The sequence below is a fragment of the Panthera tigris genome, chromosome A1 (genome assembly GCF_018350195.1).
Source record: "Panthera tigris isolate Pti1 chromosome A1, P.tigris_Pti1_mat1.1, whole genome shotgun sequence".
NCBI lineage: Eukaryota > Metazoa > Chordata > Mammalia > Carnivora > Felidae > Panthera > Panthera tigris.
In genome coordinates, this window is record NC_056660.1 from 72,869,334 (window position 1) to 72,885,958 (window position 16,625).

Consider the following 16,625-nt stretch of genomic DNA (forward strand, 5'->3'; position numbering starts at 1 on the left):
TGGACATTTTTAAAAATAGATTTTTCATAAATCGAGAAGAAAATTGCTATTTTTTATAAGCCTTTAGCTGGAAATAATAAGTATGCATTATTGGGGCGCCTGGGTGGTTCAGTCGGTTGAACGTCCGACTTCGGCTCAGGTCAGGATCTCGCAGTTTGTGAGTTCGAGCCCCACGTCAGGCTCTGTGCTGTCAGCTCAGAGCCTGGAGCCTGTTTCAGATGTGTCTCCCTCTCTCTGCCCCTTCCCGCTCATGCTCTGTCTCTCTCTGTCTCTCAAAAATGAATAAACGGTAAAAAAAAAAATTAAAAAAAAGTAAGTATGCATTATTGTGACAAAATAAACATTAAAAATACAGTTGACCCTTAAACAATGCAGGGGTTAGGGCAGTCTAAAATCCACATATTATTTTTGACTCCCCCAAAACTTAACTACTAACAGTCTACCGTTGACCAGAAACCTTACCAATAAAGTAAACAGTAGATGAACACATATTTTGTATGTAGTATTTTGTATGTATTATATGCTGTATTTTTACAATAAAGTAAGCTAGAGAACAAAAATGTTACTAAGAAATTCATTAAGAAAGAGAAAATACATTTATAGTTCTGCACTGAATTTATAAAGAAAAAATCTGTGTGTAAGTGCTCAGTTCAAACCCACATCGTTCAAAGGTCACCTGTATTAGTAAAATTGTTTACAAATCAGATGCAAGACAGTTGTTGGGATGAGCACTGGGTGTTACACATAGGGATGAATCCCTGGAACCTACTCCTGAAATCATTGTTGCACTCTGTGCTAACTCAGGTGTAAATTAAAAAAAAAAAAAAGAAGAAAACAAAAAAATAATAACAACAACAAAACAAAAACCAAATCAGATGGACATATGAATGTTGAGACAGGTTATCATTTGCATGCGATTGGAACTGCAAAATGAAAGGCAATGTTTCTTTTCTAGTCTGCCACCTGTTACCCAAGAAGAAGCTTTACATATTTTGGGCTTTCAACCTCCATTTGAAGATATTAGGTTCGGCCCTTTCACTGGAAATACAACACTTATGAGGTATGAAGTCCTCACTTACAGACAATACCTTATTTCTAGTTCTGTAAAATAGCAGTGCTGTAGCAGTGGATTGTAGACCAGGTTTCCAGCTGCTGGGCCCCAACTGCTAGTGGATATGCCAAACTTGGGTGCTGCCCGAATTTCTCTGGAATGGCATTGATGTTATCTGTGCTATGGAAATATTGCTTGAGCACATTTTCTTGTCATTTGCAGATGGTTTAGACAAATTAATGACCACTTTCACGTAAAAGGATGCTCGTACGTTCTATATAAGCCTCATGGGAAGAATAAAACAGCCGGAGAAACTGGTAGGTAAACACATGGAAGATTTTTACACACACACACACACACACACACACACACACACACACACACACACACTTTAGGATCCGTCACAAAGATTGGCTGATTTGATTAATGGGGTGTTCTGTAAACCCTGAACATGGTCTTTACTCTTATATGTCTTTATCCAAGGGGGAAATTGTAATAGAGATCTGTAGGGTGCTTTCCCATACACCGGTGAATATTTTTAATTGTCCTCCTGTTTGCATGTAGAACTTTTAGAGTTTTGAAACATGTCCTAAACACTGTTTCAACACATTATTTGTATTATTTGGCCTGTGGGGTGTGTGTGTGTGTGTGTGTGTGTGTGTGTGTGCGTGCGTACGCATGCTGATAAAACTCTTTCAGGAAGAAACATGGAATTTGTAGCTCCTCTTCCTAAAAAGGAATGCCAAGATTGTAGAATATTTTATGATAGGCCTACATAATAACATCTAATAACAGGACAACGGACTTTGAAAGTGACAAAGTTCCATGATAGAATAGTCTTGGCTATCACAGAGAGTAATTGATTTTTTTTTTTTTTAACGTTTTATTTATTTTTGAGACAGAGGGAGACAGAGCATGAACGGGGGAGGGGCAGAGAGAGAGGGAGACACAGAATCAGAAGCAGGCTCCAGGCTCTGAGCCATCAGCCCAGAGCCTGACGCGGGGCTCGAACTCACGGACTGCGAGATCGTGACCTGGGCTGAAGTCAGACGCTTAACCGACTGAGCAACCCAGGTGCCCCAAGAGTAATTGATTTTAAGGATTGTTTAGTTATATGCTAGTTATATTTGACAGATTAACAAGAGAAAGCCAGTTTATGAATGTTTACAGAACAACTTGAGGTGGGAGAAACCTCACTGAAAAGTAACTCAGTGTGGTGGCTTAGGACAGCTTACTTACCCTCTGCAACAAAGAACAATTACCTTTGTAAAGAAGTGACAGGACAAAGGGAAGCCGTTTTCAGTGTCCCAGGACAGCAGACTGTGGGAGGGTTACATTTTTGGGAAGGCACTAATGGAGTAAGATTTGCTTGCAGGTTCCTCTGGTGCCATCTCTGGGCTAAGAGTCTGTCTCCAGTAAAAGAAAAATTTACATCCTTTAGGTTGGGAGGGGGCGGGTTGAGAGAGCTTTTCCTGCATTTGTGGCTTCTTAATTGCCTTCAGCTCAAAATAATTTTTATGTCAAAGAGGCATATTTTGGGTGACATATTCTGGTTTCCTTCCCTCTCCATCCTGGGCAACCCCAGGCTTACTTCCTGCATCCTTCCTGCAGCCATTGAAGTACGTTAAATTTTATGGGGCTTAGCAGAAACTCTCAGGACAAAAGCCTTCTTAAGATCTATTTTTATCTCTTTTTTAATCTCTGGAAGTGCATCAGTTACGTATTTTAACGATCTTTTCAATATTTTAACCAGTGTTTTTGTAATGTCATTGGCAGGGTGATGTAGGGTATATGTATCACAGGGAAGATAAAATGATGTATCAGTTTAAGAACTTTGTATTTTATATATTTGTGTTTATTTTCACATTTATGTATGTTGTATGAAACAGTCCTAAACTCAGAATTCTTTAGACAATAATATACCATGGATATTATCATATTTCTGTGATTAATTTGTATATTCTGATCAACATCTGTTCTTTAAAACCAGATTTATTCATCGATATGCATATAGTAATTAAACCAAGCACTGTTTAACCAGGAGTAGTACTGGTTATGGATATATAGAGAGTTTTCCATATCATTTAGATTATTGGCTTAATTTTGAACTTGAAAAAAAATGTTTATTTTTGAGAGACAGAGACAGAGAGAGCACGAGCTGGGAAGGGGCAGAGAGAACAGGACAGAGGATCCAAGGCAGGCTCTGTCCTGATAGCAGAGAGCCCAATGTGGGGCTCGAACTCATGAACCATGAGATCAAGACCTGAGCCAAAGTCAGATGCTTAACTGACTGAGCCACATCAGCACTGACAAGTAAGGAACATCTTTGGTAACTCTGGTATTCCCTAATGTACTTTTTACTAATATTTAGTAATTTCTCCTTGTTAGCCAGATGACACATTTCCTAAGAATGTATATATTTTTTGTTCTAGGAAAGAGACACCTTATACCTTATCTCTTCAAGTTAAAGGAAAATAATATTAATTATGTTGGTTCTAGATTTTACCCTTGCCAGGTCTGTACTTTAGTTTATGGTGTTGATAGCTTATAATATCAGCCTGTAAAACAAGATGTTTATCATGGCCATGATCATATGGTATATCACATTGACCACTGTCACCTTGCCCATATGGTATAAACTTTCGTTTCATTTAAATGAAGGGCATTTTTGATACATTTTACTATATATTATTATTTCTTAGTTTTAAAGCACTGACTTTATAGTAGTAAAACCATCTTTTAGTGGGAATTTAGTTGTGCTAGGCACTGTACTGATTTACTTGCTTTAATTCCATATCAGTCCTGCACAGATGTATCATTCCCCCCTTTACTGATGAGGAAACTGAGATGTGGAGAAAGTTCAATAAACTGAACAGGGTTACACAGCTAGTGAGTGATATTTTTAGGTGTCAGATCAGCTCTCCTGGTTGCAGATCTCAAACCTAACCACTTGCTCCGTGGGTCCTAGTGTTGGCTGCTTTTAACGGTCCTTGCACATTTTAGAGCTATTATATGGCTAGTATTTTTTATAAGTAACATACCTCATTTTCACCAACAAAATTATATACCAATAGAAATGTTACTGAACATTTTTTCTCCCAAATGCTCTATTTCTCCTTAGCACAGGGTTTTGTTTCATTTTTAGATTGTTACATTTTTTTCTTTTTAAGAAAAGTATCTGTCAGGGGCACCTGGGTGGCTCAGTCGATTAAGCATCCAACTTCAGCTCAGGTCAATGATCTCAGGGTTCACAGGTTTGAGCTTTGTGTCTGCATCAGGCTCTCTGCTGTCAGCAGGAGCCTGCTTGGATCCTCTGTCCTCTTCTCTCTCTACCCTCCCCCACTTGAGTACTCTCTCTCTCTCTCTCTCTCTCTCCCGTAAAAATAAATAAGTAAATTTTTTTTTAAGTTTATTTATTTATTTAGAGAGAAACAGAGAAAGCAGGAGCAGGGAAGGCAGAGAGAGAGGGAGAGAGGGAGAATCCCAAGCAGGCTCCGCGTGGTCAGTGCGCAGAGCCCGATGTGGGGCTCAAACTCATGCAACTGTGAGACTGTGACCTGAGCCAAAATCAAGAGTCGAATTCTTAACCAACTGAGCTGCCCAAGGCACCCCCAAAAAATATATTTTTTTTTAAAAAGCATCTGCCATGATGACTGTAATTGACATCAGTGTTACTGGAGTGTCATTGTCATCAAATAAGTGAGTGGGTTTGGGACGTTTGACTTTTTGTGAAAGAAAATGGATAATTTGGCCCTAAGACCTTTACGTTTATTTTCGCAAAATAAGTAGAATCGTTTTCTGGCCCAAAAGATTTGAACAGTCATTTTCTCGTTATTACAAAGTATAATAATGATTCTATTCATTAAGCAGTAATTACTGATGTAAGCCAGCACCTCTTCTGTGGGACTCTGACTCTTCTCTGGGGACTGCATGTGTGTGACATGTGGCCTTTTGCGACATGCATGCTCAATCCATAGAGTAGATATTAGTAGAGCTTAGTTTTTCTAAGTATGACAACAAACAGAAGCAAATGTTCTACTATTTTGTTTCTGTGCCCCAAGAGGTCTTGTGTAACCACTTGGATGTGTCCACACTGTGAATCATTAACCTAGAGCAGCAATTGGCAGACCTTTTCTATAAATAAAGGAAGAACTGATGGAGAGGATGTCACACATATGTGTCTGAGACAATGGAAAAATACCATAACACAGTTCTCAGGGTGGTGTCCCAAGACTGCATTATGAGGAGGGGCCCGGGAGACAGCAGCCTGAGACTCAGGATTTCTTTTCTTGCTTATTGCCTATGGATCAGAAGAGGATTTCATCAGAGAAGTTCGTGGATTTTTGTTGTATGAATATCAGCAAGCATCTAGATAGAGAGGCAGGTTCTATGCAGAGAAAGGTCAATAAAATTAAAGCAAATCAAGGGAATCACGAAGACTCAGAGGAATTATAATATGAAAGAAATGTGATATCAGAAAGAATATGATATCAAAGAAAATCTGAGTATAGCAGAAACGTCAGTTATGTAAATTTAATCAAATTCCCAAATTAAGAAATGTCGTTATTTATTAATGGAATGTAAGAAAATACTAATAGGGCCCCGGAGACAGTTGGTTTAGGAACCACTCTTCTGGAATTTTAAGCAACTTTTGTCCAAATGTCCTGTCCAGCTTTAAGATTTTATGCCATACTTTTATTAGAAACTCTCATTTGCAGATTTTTGAGGGTTTGTATCTTATTTATTTTATTTATTTTATTTCTTGGGTCCTTTATGACTTTTTAATTTAATGATTCAATGTGTAGATTAACCAGCCCCCTAATAATCTAGGCTGTGTGGTACTGGGCTCTACAGACATTTTTACCCGTATGTTTAAACTTCCTCCAATGTACACGAAGTCTTTTTCACTGAGGAGTGTTATAAACTACCTATTCACCTATTCCCCTGACCCAACCCCCTTTTCTTGGCATGGGGAGTAGGATTGCTGCCATTTCTTCAAATGAATTTTAATAATATATTTTCACGGTTTTATTTCTATTTTCATGTTCCCTATCACAATACTCGACTCCTATTTTTTTCTTTTTTTAAATTTTTTATTAAAATTTTTTTAATGTTTATTTATTCATTTTGAGAGAGAGAGAGAGAGAGAGAGCAAGCAAGGGAGGGGCAGAGAGAGAGGGAGAGAGAGAATCCCAAGCAGGCTCCACACTGTCAGTGCAGAGCCCATTGTGGGGCTCGATCCCATGAACTGTGGTATCATGACCTGAGCCAATATCAAGAATTGACGCTTCACTGACTGAGCCACCCAGGCACCCCTCTTTTTCTTTTTTTAAAATAAAGTTTATTTATTTATTTTGAGAGAGAGAAAGGTAGAGAGAGAGAGAATCCTAAGCAGGCTCTATGCTAACATCGCAGGACTCATCTCACAAACCATGAGATCATGACCTGAGCTGAAATCAAGAGTTGGACGCTCAACTGACTGAGCCACCCGGGTGCCTCCCTATTTCTTTTTCTGTGTGTATTTCCTGAAGGATAATTGATCCGCTTCCCACCATGGAATTTTCTGGTCTTCCTTCTCAACAATCAGTTATCCTGCACAAACCCTGCTATATTGCTGAAGCTTTCCCTGCCACTTAAGGTGCCACTTCTTAATTGCTATAGGACTGATTATTTGCATTTGTCGTTGGCCATTTGGCATATGCAGCCTTACGTTTCATCTTTTTAACGTGTCTGTCCAGCTCCTTGACCGCAAGGACTGCCTTCAGTAGCCCTTTGAGTCCATATGTGGTGCCCTGTGACCTCGCTCATGCCACCCTAGAACTTCTGATTGTAGTCAGAGGGAGGGGTGATACCTGTGTCAAGCAGAAGACCTTTCTGTTCTCCCTCTTTGTGGAAGAAAGAGTTCTAAAATTGGCTTTTCTCATTTGTCTCAGTGGACTGAGTAGTCTCATTTGTTCAGTAGTGAAAACCATTGTCACTGGTTGCTGTTCACTTGGAAAATACTTTGAAATGTATATTCTCTTTTTGTTTAAGTTATCCTGTAAGGACTGTTAGGCCTGCTTTCCTGGGTTCTAGGTTTCTTCGACTTTGTAACTCCCCAGTGTTTGCTGATCTGCTCATTTCCAGCGGTCCCTCAGTCAGTGGAAACTGAGCTCACTCATGGACTAAAAACAAAATACAGGGATTTTGATACAATTAGCAGATTTAACTGTTGATATGAAGGGAAGTATTTTTTTTTCAGAGACGTAATTACTCATAATAAAGCTCTGAGTAAGTTGTCAGCAACTAGTTCAAACTAGTGGTTCAGTTTTACCATTATATTACTATTATTATTCAGATACCTTAAAACTCTTGGTTCACTTAGCTACCAACATTGATGCCTGGCAAATCTCGATTCATCTTATTTTTTAAGTTTATTTTGAGAGAGAGAGCACGCAGAGGGGAAGGGAAAAGAGAGAGAGAGAGAGAGAGAGACTTAGAATCCCAAGCAGGCCCTGAGCTGTCAGTTCAGAGCCTGATATGGGGCTTGAACTCACAAACAGTGAGATCATGACCTGAGCCAAAATCTAGAGTCAGACACTTAATCGACTGAGCCACCCAGGCGATTGATTAATTTTTGATTAATTTTTAAAGATCAGCTAGCTTAACAGTTATACTAATGTTCATGTATGTCATCTTTATTCTGGTATGTATCATAACTCATTCATTTTGCGTAACAGAGAATAGCTACCTCTGCCCTATCCCCATATTACTCACAGATACTCTCACTGTGGCCACTGCTATGAGCTTACTACAGAACCTTAGCACATCTTGGCTGGATGACACATTAATATTCTGCTCTCCTCACCCACTGGTTTCTCCAATTCTTATTAGACACTGTGGCAGGTAGATCTTTTCAAAGAGTAGTGCTAAGGGGCGCCTGGGTGGCTCAGTCGGTTAAGCGTCCGACATCGGCTCAGGTCACGATCTCGCGGTATGTGAGTTCGAGCCCTGCGTCGGGCTCTGTGCTGACTGCTCAGAGCCTGGAGCCTGTTTCAGATTCTGTGTCTCCCTCTCTCTCTGACCCTCCCCCGTTCATGCTCTGTCTCTCTCTGTCTCAAAAATAAATAAACGTTAAAAAAAAAAGTTAAACAAACAAACAAAAAAAACCCCAAAGAGTAGTGCTAATAGATCCTTCTATTTTAGGAGCTCTCTAGTGCTTGCTTAAAGCATAAAATTGTTAGCATCACTCAAAGCCAATGCAGACTGGCCTTTCACTGCTGTCCTACATGAACCAGTTGTATTTATCTATTTATTTATTTTTTTAAAATGTTTTAAATGTTTGTTTCTGAGAGAGAGAAAGACAGAGACAGAGACACAGCCTGAGCAGGGGAGGTGCAGAGAGAGGGAGACACAGAATCTGAGCTGTCAGCACAGAGCTGGATGCAGGGCTTGAAGCCACAAGCTGTGAGATCAGGACCTGAGTTGAAGTCGGATGCTTAACTGACTGAGCCACCCAGGTGCCCCTGAACCAGTTGTATTTAAAAGATGTCAAGGGAGGAAGAGTCTTGTAGGATGATATGTGCTGGGTTAAAGAATCTGGTTCTTGTCTTTATTTATTTTTTAAGGAATGGAGGATTTTTTTTTAATGTTTCTTTATTTGAGAGAGTGTGAGAGAGAGCATGCACCTGTGCACATAAGCGGGGGAAGGGGAAAGGGGGGAGGAGGACAGAGGATCCAAAGCAGGCTCTGTGCTGATGTCAGAGAGCCTGAATTGGGGCTCAAACTCACAAACCGTGAGATCATGACCTGAGCTGAAGTTGGACGCTTAACCGACTGAGCCACGCAGGCACCCCCTGGTTCTTGTTTTTGAACGTGTAAAATACATTCTGATGTATTCTTCTAGACTTCTCCACAGTTTTCCTATAGATGATCAATCAACCTGTATAGAACAAATTCACGCTAAAGAAACTAAAAAAAACCAGACTGTTTGTATATTAACTTACAGTGAGATATAATAAACCAAGGCATCAGAATTCTCTTGTCAGCAGCTCAGGAAATCTCCTCACCGTTCAGCTGGCCAGCTGATTCTCCTAGTTCTTTTCTTCTTCTGTGTGCCATACAGATCATGGTCCTGCACTTGGAAGTGATTGCTTTGTTACTTGTCAGATTTTTTTAGAAATTCTCTGGTCTAGGCTGAACATCGTTGTGAATTTAGTTTCCATCAGTAATACATTGATATGTCTTCTCCTGACTGGAAGTTATGTCTTCAGATGACTACCTCAATGTAGTAAATACTGCATTTACTGTCTTTTTATTTCAGAGGGTGACATTTTTCTGACCTTGTCCTGAAATTCTTGGGGTGCTGTACGGTAGGCCTGGCTACGCTATCACACCCTAGATTCTAAAGTAGACGACTTGCTGTTCCCTAATTACATCCCTCCCCTGTAATGACTTTGTTTTTTCCTCATGCCTGTTCCTCTGTCTGGATTGTTGAAATCCTACCACTTGGTGAAGTTCTGTTTTGAATGTCCCCTTTCTTGATTCTTCAAACCTGATGTGCTCTTCCTCCTTTGAATTACAACCCTTTTCTGTGGCTCTGTCTTATCCCACTCTATACTAAGGTTACTTGTTTTATCTTCCCTCTGAGGGCAGCTTCAGGTGCTGTGTATCACTTGCCTTTTGTTTGCCTGCGGTTCCTGGTATACTTAGTAGGTGCTCAGAAATTGCTTACTGAATTGAATTAAATGAAATTTTCCTTTAACTCTAGGCCAGTTCTCAGAATGCCAACATCAGCATCACCTGTGCAACTTGTTAGACATACTAATTCTTGGTCCCCACTCCAGACCTGCTGGCTCAGACACTCTGGGGTTGGGTACCAGCCATCAGGTGTTTAACAAGCCCTGTGTGTCAAGCTTGAGAACTATTGCTGTGGTCTTTCTAAAGAGACATTATCCAACCTCTTTTTCAAGAGCTGGGTCTTCCATTGATAGGAAATATGGTGATTTTCAGATTGTGCTCAGGTGAGCCATGGGAATTCTATGGTGGTGCCTTGCTGCAGGGTCGGGGGAGAACTTGGGATCTAGATTCCCTACCTCATTTTTGGCCACAGTAACTTGCTTTTAGCTTTTTTTATGCACTAGTATGCCATGTCAACGTTCCTTGCACCAGGGTTCCATATGGAAAAAAGTCTGAAAATTACTGATCTAAATTAGAGGTCATCAAACTACAGTCCTTTTTGTAAATAAAGTTTGATTGGAACACCGCCATATCCATTTGCTTACACATTGCCTATGGCTGTTTCCATGCTACAATGGCAGAGTTGAGTAGTATGAGTAGTGCTCATGACCCACAAACCTCAAATATTTACTCTCTGGCCCTTTAAGAAAAAGCTTGCTAATCCCTGCTCTAAATCAATCAGAACCTTGCGGTAAGGAGCAGAAACATCCCTGGCTATCACTAAGCCCATAACCATTATGCTACAGAAGAAAAATCACCTCATGTCTTCTAGAAAATGAGGACATGGTCAAAGAGTGTTTACAGTGGACAAAAAGATGTGAAGGTTAATGAGAGCAAATTTTCTTAGTTATCTCATTTGCTCCTGAAATCCTGAATATATTCTAGGAAATTAAACTCATTACTATTCACAGGTGTTTTGTGTTACATTCGACTTAAAGAAGGATAATGTGAAGTACTTAAAGATAGCCATTAAGAAGCTAACATAAAAATTCTTTTCATTAAAACTTTTAGTCATTTCGGAAAATTTTTTATGGGGCATTTTCACAATTTTAAGAAAGGTTTGAAGAGTTTTTTCTAAACCAACTATGTGTGTCACCATCTTTTGTAATTATTGAATCTGTTAGGAGACTAAATGCATACATTTATGTTTGCTCACTATCCTAGAACCCATCTGTAATGAAGGAAGTGACATACTGACCCTCTTCTGAATTTTAGTTCTGATGGTTCTTCATTTAGAGCTGCCCTTGGGTGTCAGTTTTTAAATTGTCAGGGGAGGTCAACCAAAAGCTGCAGAAAGATTTATCATTTGTCATTATGCAATAGAGATTTTAATGGAAAAGATCACCTTGCCATACAGGTACGTTCTGGTGCTTCTGGCCATGAAGTAAAATCTATGGGAAAGACCTACATGAAGCCTTGGAGAAATAATTTAAGCCAGAAATGTTATTGTCTCCATGGAGCCCACAAATTGTGTGTATCTACGGGGTAGGGTGGGGTCCTGCCTTCTTAGCTGTGCTACAGCTATTGACCTGCTGTTTTTAGTGGTCTCCAGCCATCTCAGTGGCCAGAAAGTCAATTAGAGAAACCACAAATTGCAAGCTTTCATCTACTTCACCTATTTTTAGGCTTTCTAGTTTTAATGGGCTATTTGTTCATGAATAATTTAGTTTCTTCCGGGAGATGCATGTTAATGAGAGCTCAGTCAATGGCTTTAAATATTGAGTGCTGGTAAAAACTTATTGCTTATGATACTACTTTTGAAATTACTTCACAACTAATATAGCTGTGGGAAATATAAAAGAAGGAGTCTGCAGTATGACCAGCCTGTCCGAGAGATGTTCTTATTACTTGGCTTGAGAAACCTGTCCCTCCTGTCTGGGTAACTTTTGTAGAAACATTAAAGTGTGTATTAGCAGGGAAAGTCTACATTTTTGGAGTCTGTGTACTATCTACCCATCAACATCAGTGCTCTTCAAACTGGGGACGTATACATTACTGGGGCTGTGTGAGATGACCACTGTGGAATGAGAAGAACATAATAGAATGTCATTATTTAAAAAACATTTTTTTTTAAAGTTTGTTCATCTTTGAAAGAGACAGAGAGAGCAGGCAAGCGTGAGTGGGGGAGGGGCAGAGAGAGAGGGAGACACAGAATCCAAAGCAGACTGCAGGCTCTGAGCTGTCTGCACAGACGGGGGGGGGGGTGGGGTCGAACCCATAAACCGTGAGATCATGACCTGAGCTGAAGTCGGACACGTAACCAACTGAGCCACCCAGGCACCCCTATATTGTCAGTATTTTAATTTAATTTCAAAATTCCTACCTTTTGTATGTCTTCTATAAAGTCCTGTTAGTACCATAGTATCTATAAACAAAAATGCTTCTCATGGGCATGTTGTTTCAGAAATTTCCCATGACAGATGTGCACAACCAGAAAAGTTGAGACCATTGTTGTACACACTAGGTGTTAGGTTTTATGTGGTAATTAAATTCTGTAGACAAGTAGGTGTTATTAGAAGATTTTGGTAAGCAAGGACGTATTTCAGGTCTTAAGTTTCCTATTCAGTTTATCTGAATTTCAGTCAAAAGGGTAAAACCAAAACTACATTTATTCATATTTTTGTGTATCTATAAATCTTCTCCTTTTCCCCCAGCAATGTCAGTGTCTTCCAAGTCATGTCTTCCCTTCAGTCCTTAGCTAGTCATTTGCGTAAAGCGTCCACAGTGCTTTATGGTTCCTCAGTTTGTTTGCTTTTGTTTTGTGTAGCTTCTGGGGCCTTGTCGAAGTTAACTCATGGATTGAAAGATGAATCACTGGCTTATATCTATCATTGCCAAAATCATTATTTTTGTCCAATTGGCTTCGAAGCAACCCCTGTTAAAGCTAATAAAGCATTCAGGTAAGGATTTCCATATTTTATGTGGATAACTCACTGAGAGAAGCATTTCCATATTTTATGTGGGTAACTCACCAAAAAAAGAAAGCATTTAGGAAATATTTAGTCACTCAGAAATTGGAAGCCTTGATTATTTCTTTCATTTGCATCAAGTTAGACTATGCTCTAAATATTTAGCTAGTTCTTTTGCAGAATTGCATTTGGTTAATTGGGCTTTTTACATTATCCACTTAGATGCTGGTGTTCAGACTCGTGCAATGAAAGACATCTGAAAAACCACTTTTATCTTTATTACAAAATGATTGCAAAGGACTTCACGTATTATGTCACTGTGTTTTCATCCATTGTTCACATGGAAAATGAGTTAGGGGATCTTGTGTCAAAAAGTTGTCCCAACTGAGCACATTAAGAAGCATCTTCTTTCCTCCTAGTGAAAAATGTGGAATTTATCAGTGTTGTCCTGGGTGGGTAGCATCGGTCATTGAGGAGGAGGAGAGGGCAGCCCTCTTCTTTTGGTGAAGGCTGAAGGTCAGGCAGGGAGAACATGGCTTCCTCATCTGGGGATAGGCTGGGTTCTTTGAGGCTGGAGGCCATGCAAGCATGAGTCCCTCTCAAGGCACTGTGGGGTTGGGGGATGCTGGGGCAGTATCCTGAGATCTGGGAGAACCAGGAAGCTGGACATTATAATTTTGTGAATGAGGAACAAGAGGGAAAGTACTTGATCTCTCCAAATCCTAAAATGTTTTATTCATCTCTCTGGAGGTGAGGTATATTGTTTCTTCTATGGTTTCATCCTGAGGCTTCACCTTACTCCAGACATCTATCAAACATAAAACATGAAAAAGTAGGTAGTCCAACTTTGTACCCATTAGGGGAGAGTTCCATACCTCTGCCTGTACCTAAGCATCACCTGAGATGCCTTTACAACTGTGCAAATCCCTCTAGATCTACTTGAATTTCCCGGAGTCGGATTTAGGCATCTGACTTTAGGGTTTCATTTTTAGGATGCCTTTTGAAAACTTCTAAATGCACAGTGAAAGGAGACGAGTAGCTGAAGAATGCTTGTAGGATGCTAGGATTTTTTCTCTTTTTTTTAGATTCTAAGAGGTGGTATATTTCATTTTTTTTCTTTTTTTATTTATCCCTAGATTTTATAATTGAGATCAAGACCTAAGTTTTATTTATGCTTTCTCTTTAATGGTCTTAAGAAGTTTGTTCAAGCTTAAACTCCAATTATCTATTCTAGTATTAATGAATGTCATCTTTGAATAACTTTAGTATATTTTTTATTAACATAGTGGAAGCAATATTTTCAAGGGAGTGAATGACCTTTATTAAGCCTACTTTTAATCTGTTTTATATTTAGCAGGGGTCCCCTCTCACCACAAGAAGTAGAGTATTGGATCTTAATTGGAGAATCAAGTAGAAAACATCCTGCTATTCACTGTAAAAAGTATGTTAACTTCCCTTATTCTCTTTAATTTAGGTAAGATTTACATATAGTGAAATGCACAGATCTTAATTGTATAATTAGGTGGAGTTTGATAAATGAATATACCTGTGTAATCATCACTGCAATCAAGATATGGAACATTTTCATTGTATTGAAAGTACCCTCATTCTCCTTTCCTGTCAGTCCCCATAGACAGCCTCTGCTCTGTCATGATGGGTTGCTTTGCATGTTCTTGAAATTCATGTAAATGGAGTCATAAAATATTCTTTCTTATCTGGCTTCTATCATTTAAGTAACCTTGTGAGATTCATCTACTTTGTCATGCATATCATGATTTTTTTTTTTTTTTTAACTGCTGAGTGGTATTAATTAGTGTAAGTGTACCACGATTTTTTATCCATTTTTCTGTTGATGACCATTTGGATTATTTTGAGTTTGGTCTTATGTGGGTAAAGCTATTAGGAACGCTAATGTTTATATCGTTAGAAAATTTCTAGGTAACAGCTTCACTGAGATAAAATTCACATACCGTAAGGTTCACCCTTTTAAAAATGTATACAATTCAGTGGATTTTAGTATATTCAGAGTTGAGCATCAACCACCATGATCTAATTCTAGGAACTAAAACCCCATACCCATTAGCAGTCACTCCCCAGCCCCCTCCCCTCACTCCCTGGCAACACTGATCTACTTTCTATCTCTGTGCATTTGCCTGATATGGACATTTCCTATAAATGGAATCATACAATATGTGGACTTTCGTATCTTTTTTCACTTAGAGTAATGTTTTCAGTGTTCATCTGTGTTGTGGCATAGACCAGAACTTCATTCCTTGATATGGCCAAATAATTTTCTGCTGTATGGATCTGCCACATTTTATTGTGCAAGTTTTTGGAGGACATGTTTATATGTTTTCTTCCTCTTGGATAGGTATCTAGGATTGGGGTTGCTGATTATAGGATAGCTGTGTATTTAAGAAGCTGGGAGAAAGTTCTCCAGTGGGGTTATGCCATTTTATACTCCTACAGGCAATGTATGGAGAACCCAGCTTTTCTTCATATCTTCTCCAGTATTTGATATTGTTATTTTGTTTTTTGTTTTTTTTTTTTTACTTATTTTTTTTATTTTCCTGGCTTTATTGAGTTGTAATACACAAATACAATGTATATATTTAAAGTGTACCGTGTGCTGATTTGATCTACATTTTGTGAAATGGTTGCCACAATCAAGTGTCAATTAACATATCTATCAGCTCACGTAGTTACCTTTTCTGCCTATATGTGGTGAGAACACTTAAGATCTGCTCTCAGCAAGTTTCAAGTGTACCATACGGTATTATTAACTGTAGCCATTATGCTGTACAGATCTATAAGTTTGTTATGTTTTTTGATGGTATTGCAAATCGATACCATTTGCAATAAAAAATTTGTTTTCCACTTTCATTGAGACATAATTGACACATATTGCTATATAAGTTAATGGTGTAGAGCATGATGGTTTGATTTACATATATTGTGAAATGATGACTACAGTAGGTTAACGAAAGAATTCTCCTTGTGACGAGCACTCTTAGGATCTACTCTCTTAACAACTTCCCTGTATGTCACACAGCAGTGTTCGCTATAATCACCATGTTGTATATTACATCCCTAGTACTTATTTATCCTATAACTGGAAGTTTGTACCTCTTGGCACCTTCCTTTAAAAAATTTCACTTCTGAATTAGTTTCTGGTAGTGTACAAAAATGCAATCTATTTTTCTACATAGCCCTTGAATCTTGCATTTTTATCAGACTCACTCACAATTCCAGTAATAGTTTTATAATCCAAAGTAATTTGTAATTGCTTTGTGTTTTCTATACAATCAATCATGTTATCTGTGAATAAACACATGTTAACTTTGAAATCTTTTGAAAACTTGACTCTAATTGAAAAGGAAATATGGGCTGTTTCTACTCTAGCCTGCAGGATGTCATTTAACGGGTTGATAAATATGTATTTCATAATGAAAGTAGCCATTTTTTGAACTGAGAATCTTGGCAATAGTTGGTTAAGCAGACTTGTCATAAAAAAAGAATTAGGGCTTAGGATGTGGAACAATCTTGTTATGAAAGAATTATCGTTATGGTAATATTGTAGCAAATTGCTCATGTGAAAAGTTCCATTACAGTGGTATTTTGTACTTAGAGAAAAGTGTGCTTTATCCTTCCTTTTTCACTATAGGTGGGCAGATATTGTTACTGATCTCAACACTCAAAATCCAGAATATCTAGATATCCGACACTTAGAGAGGGGGCTGCAGTATCGAAAAACAAAGAAGGTAAGAACACCATTGTATCTGAAGATATTTCCCAAGCCGACAAAAGGCACTGTTTTACTCAGTACTCCTTAGGTTGTAAATAACAGAAATCCAGTTCAGATTATCTCAGATAGAAGAGTGAAAATTATGTTCAGGAAAGAGGGGTATCTTTAGAATGAAAACACAAGGAGGATAGCCCGGAATCAG

General features: G+C 38.7%; 1 protein-coding gene across 2 annotated transcripts in view; it reads left to right on the forward strand.

Moving 5' to 3' along the window:
• LOC102956996 (basic immunoglobulin-like variable motif-containing protein) overlaps positions 1-16,625 on the forward strand; it is a 79,922-nt gene that overhangs the window by 24,657 nt on the left and 38,640 nt on the right. For both annotated transcript variants that reach the window (XM_042979890.1, XM_042979880.1), the window contains exons 5-9: positions 956-1,060; positions 1,274-1,368; positions 12,537-12,669; positions 14,033-14,119; positions 16,343-16,439. In XM_042979890.1, coding sequence (XP_042835824.1) covers positions 956-1,060; positions 1,274-1,368; positions 12,537-12,669; positions 14,033-14,119; positions 16,343-16,439 — 517 coding nt within the window. The remainder of the gene's footprint in view (positions 1-955; positions 1,061-1,273; positions 1,369-12,536; positions 12,670-14,032; positions 14,120-16,342; positions 16,440-16,625) is intronic.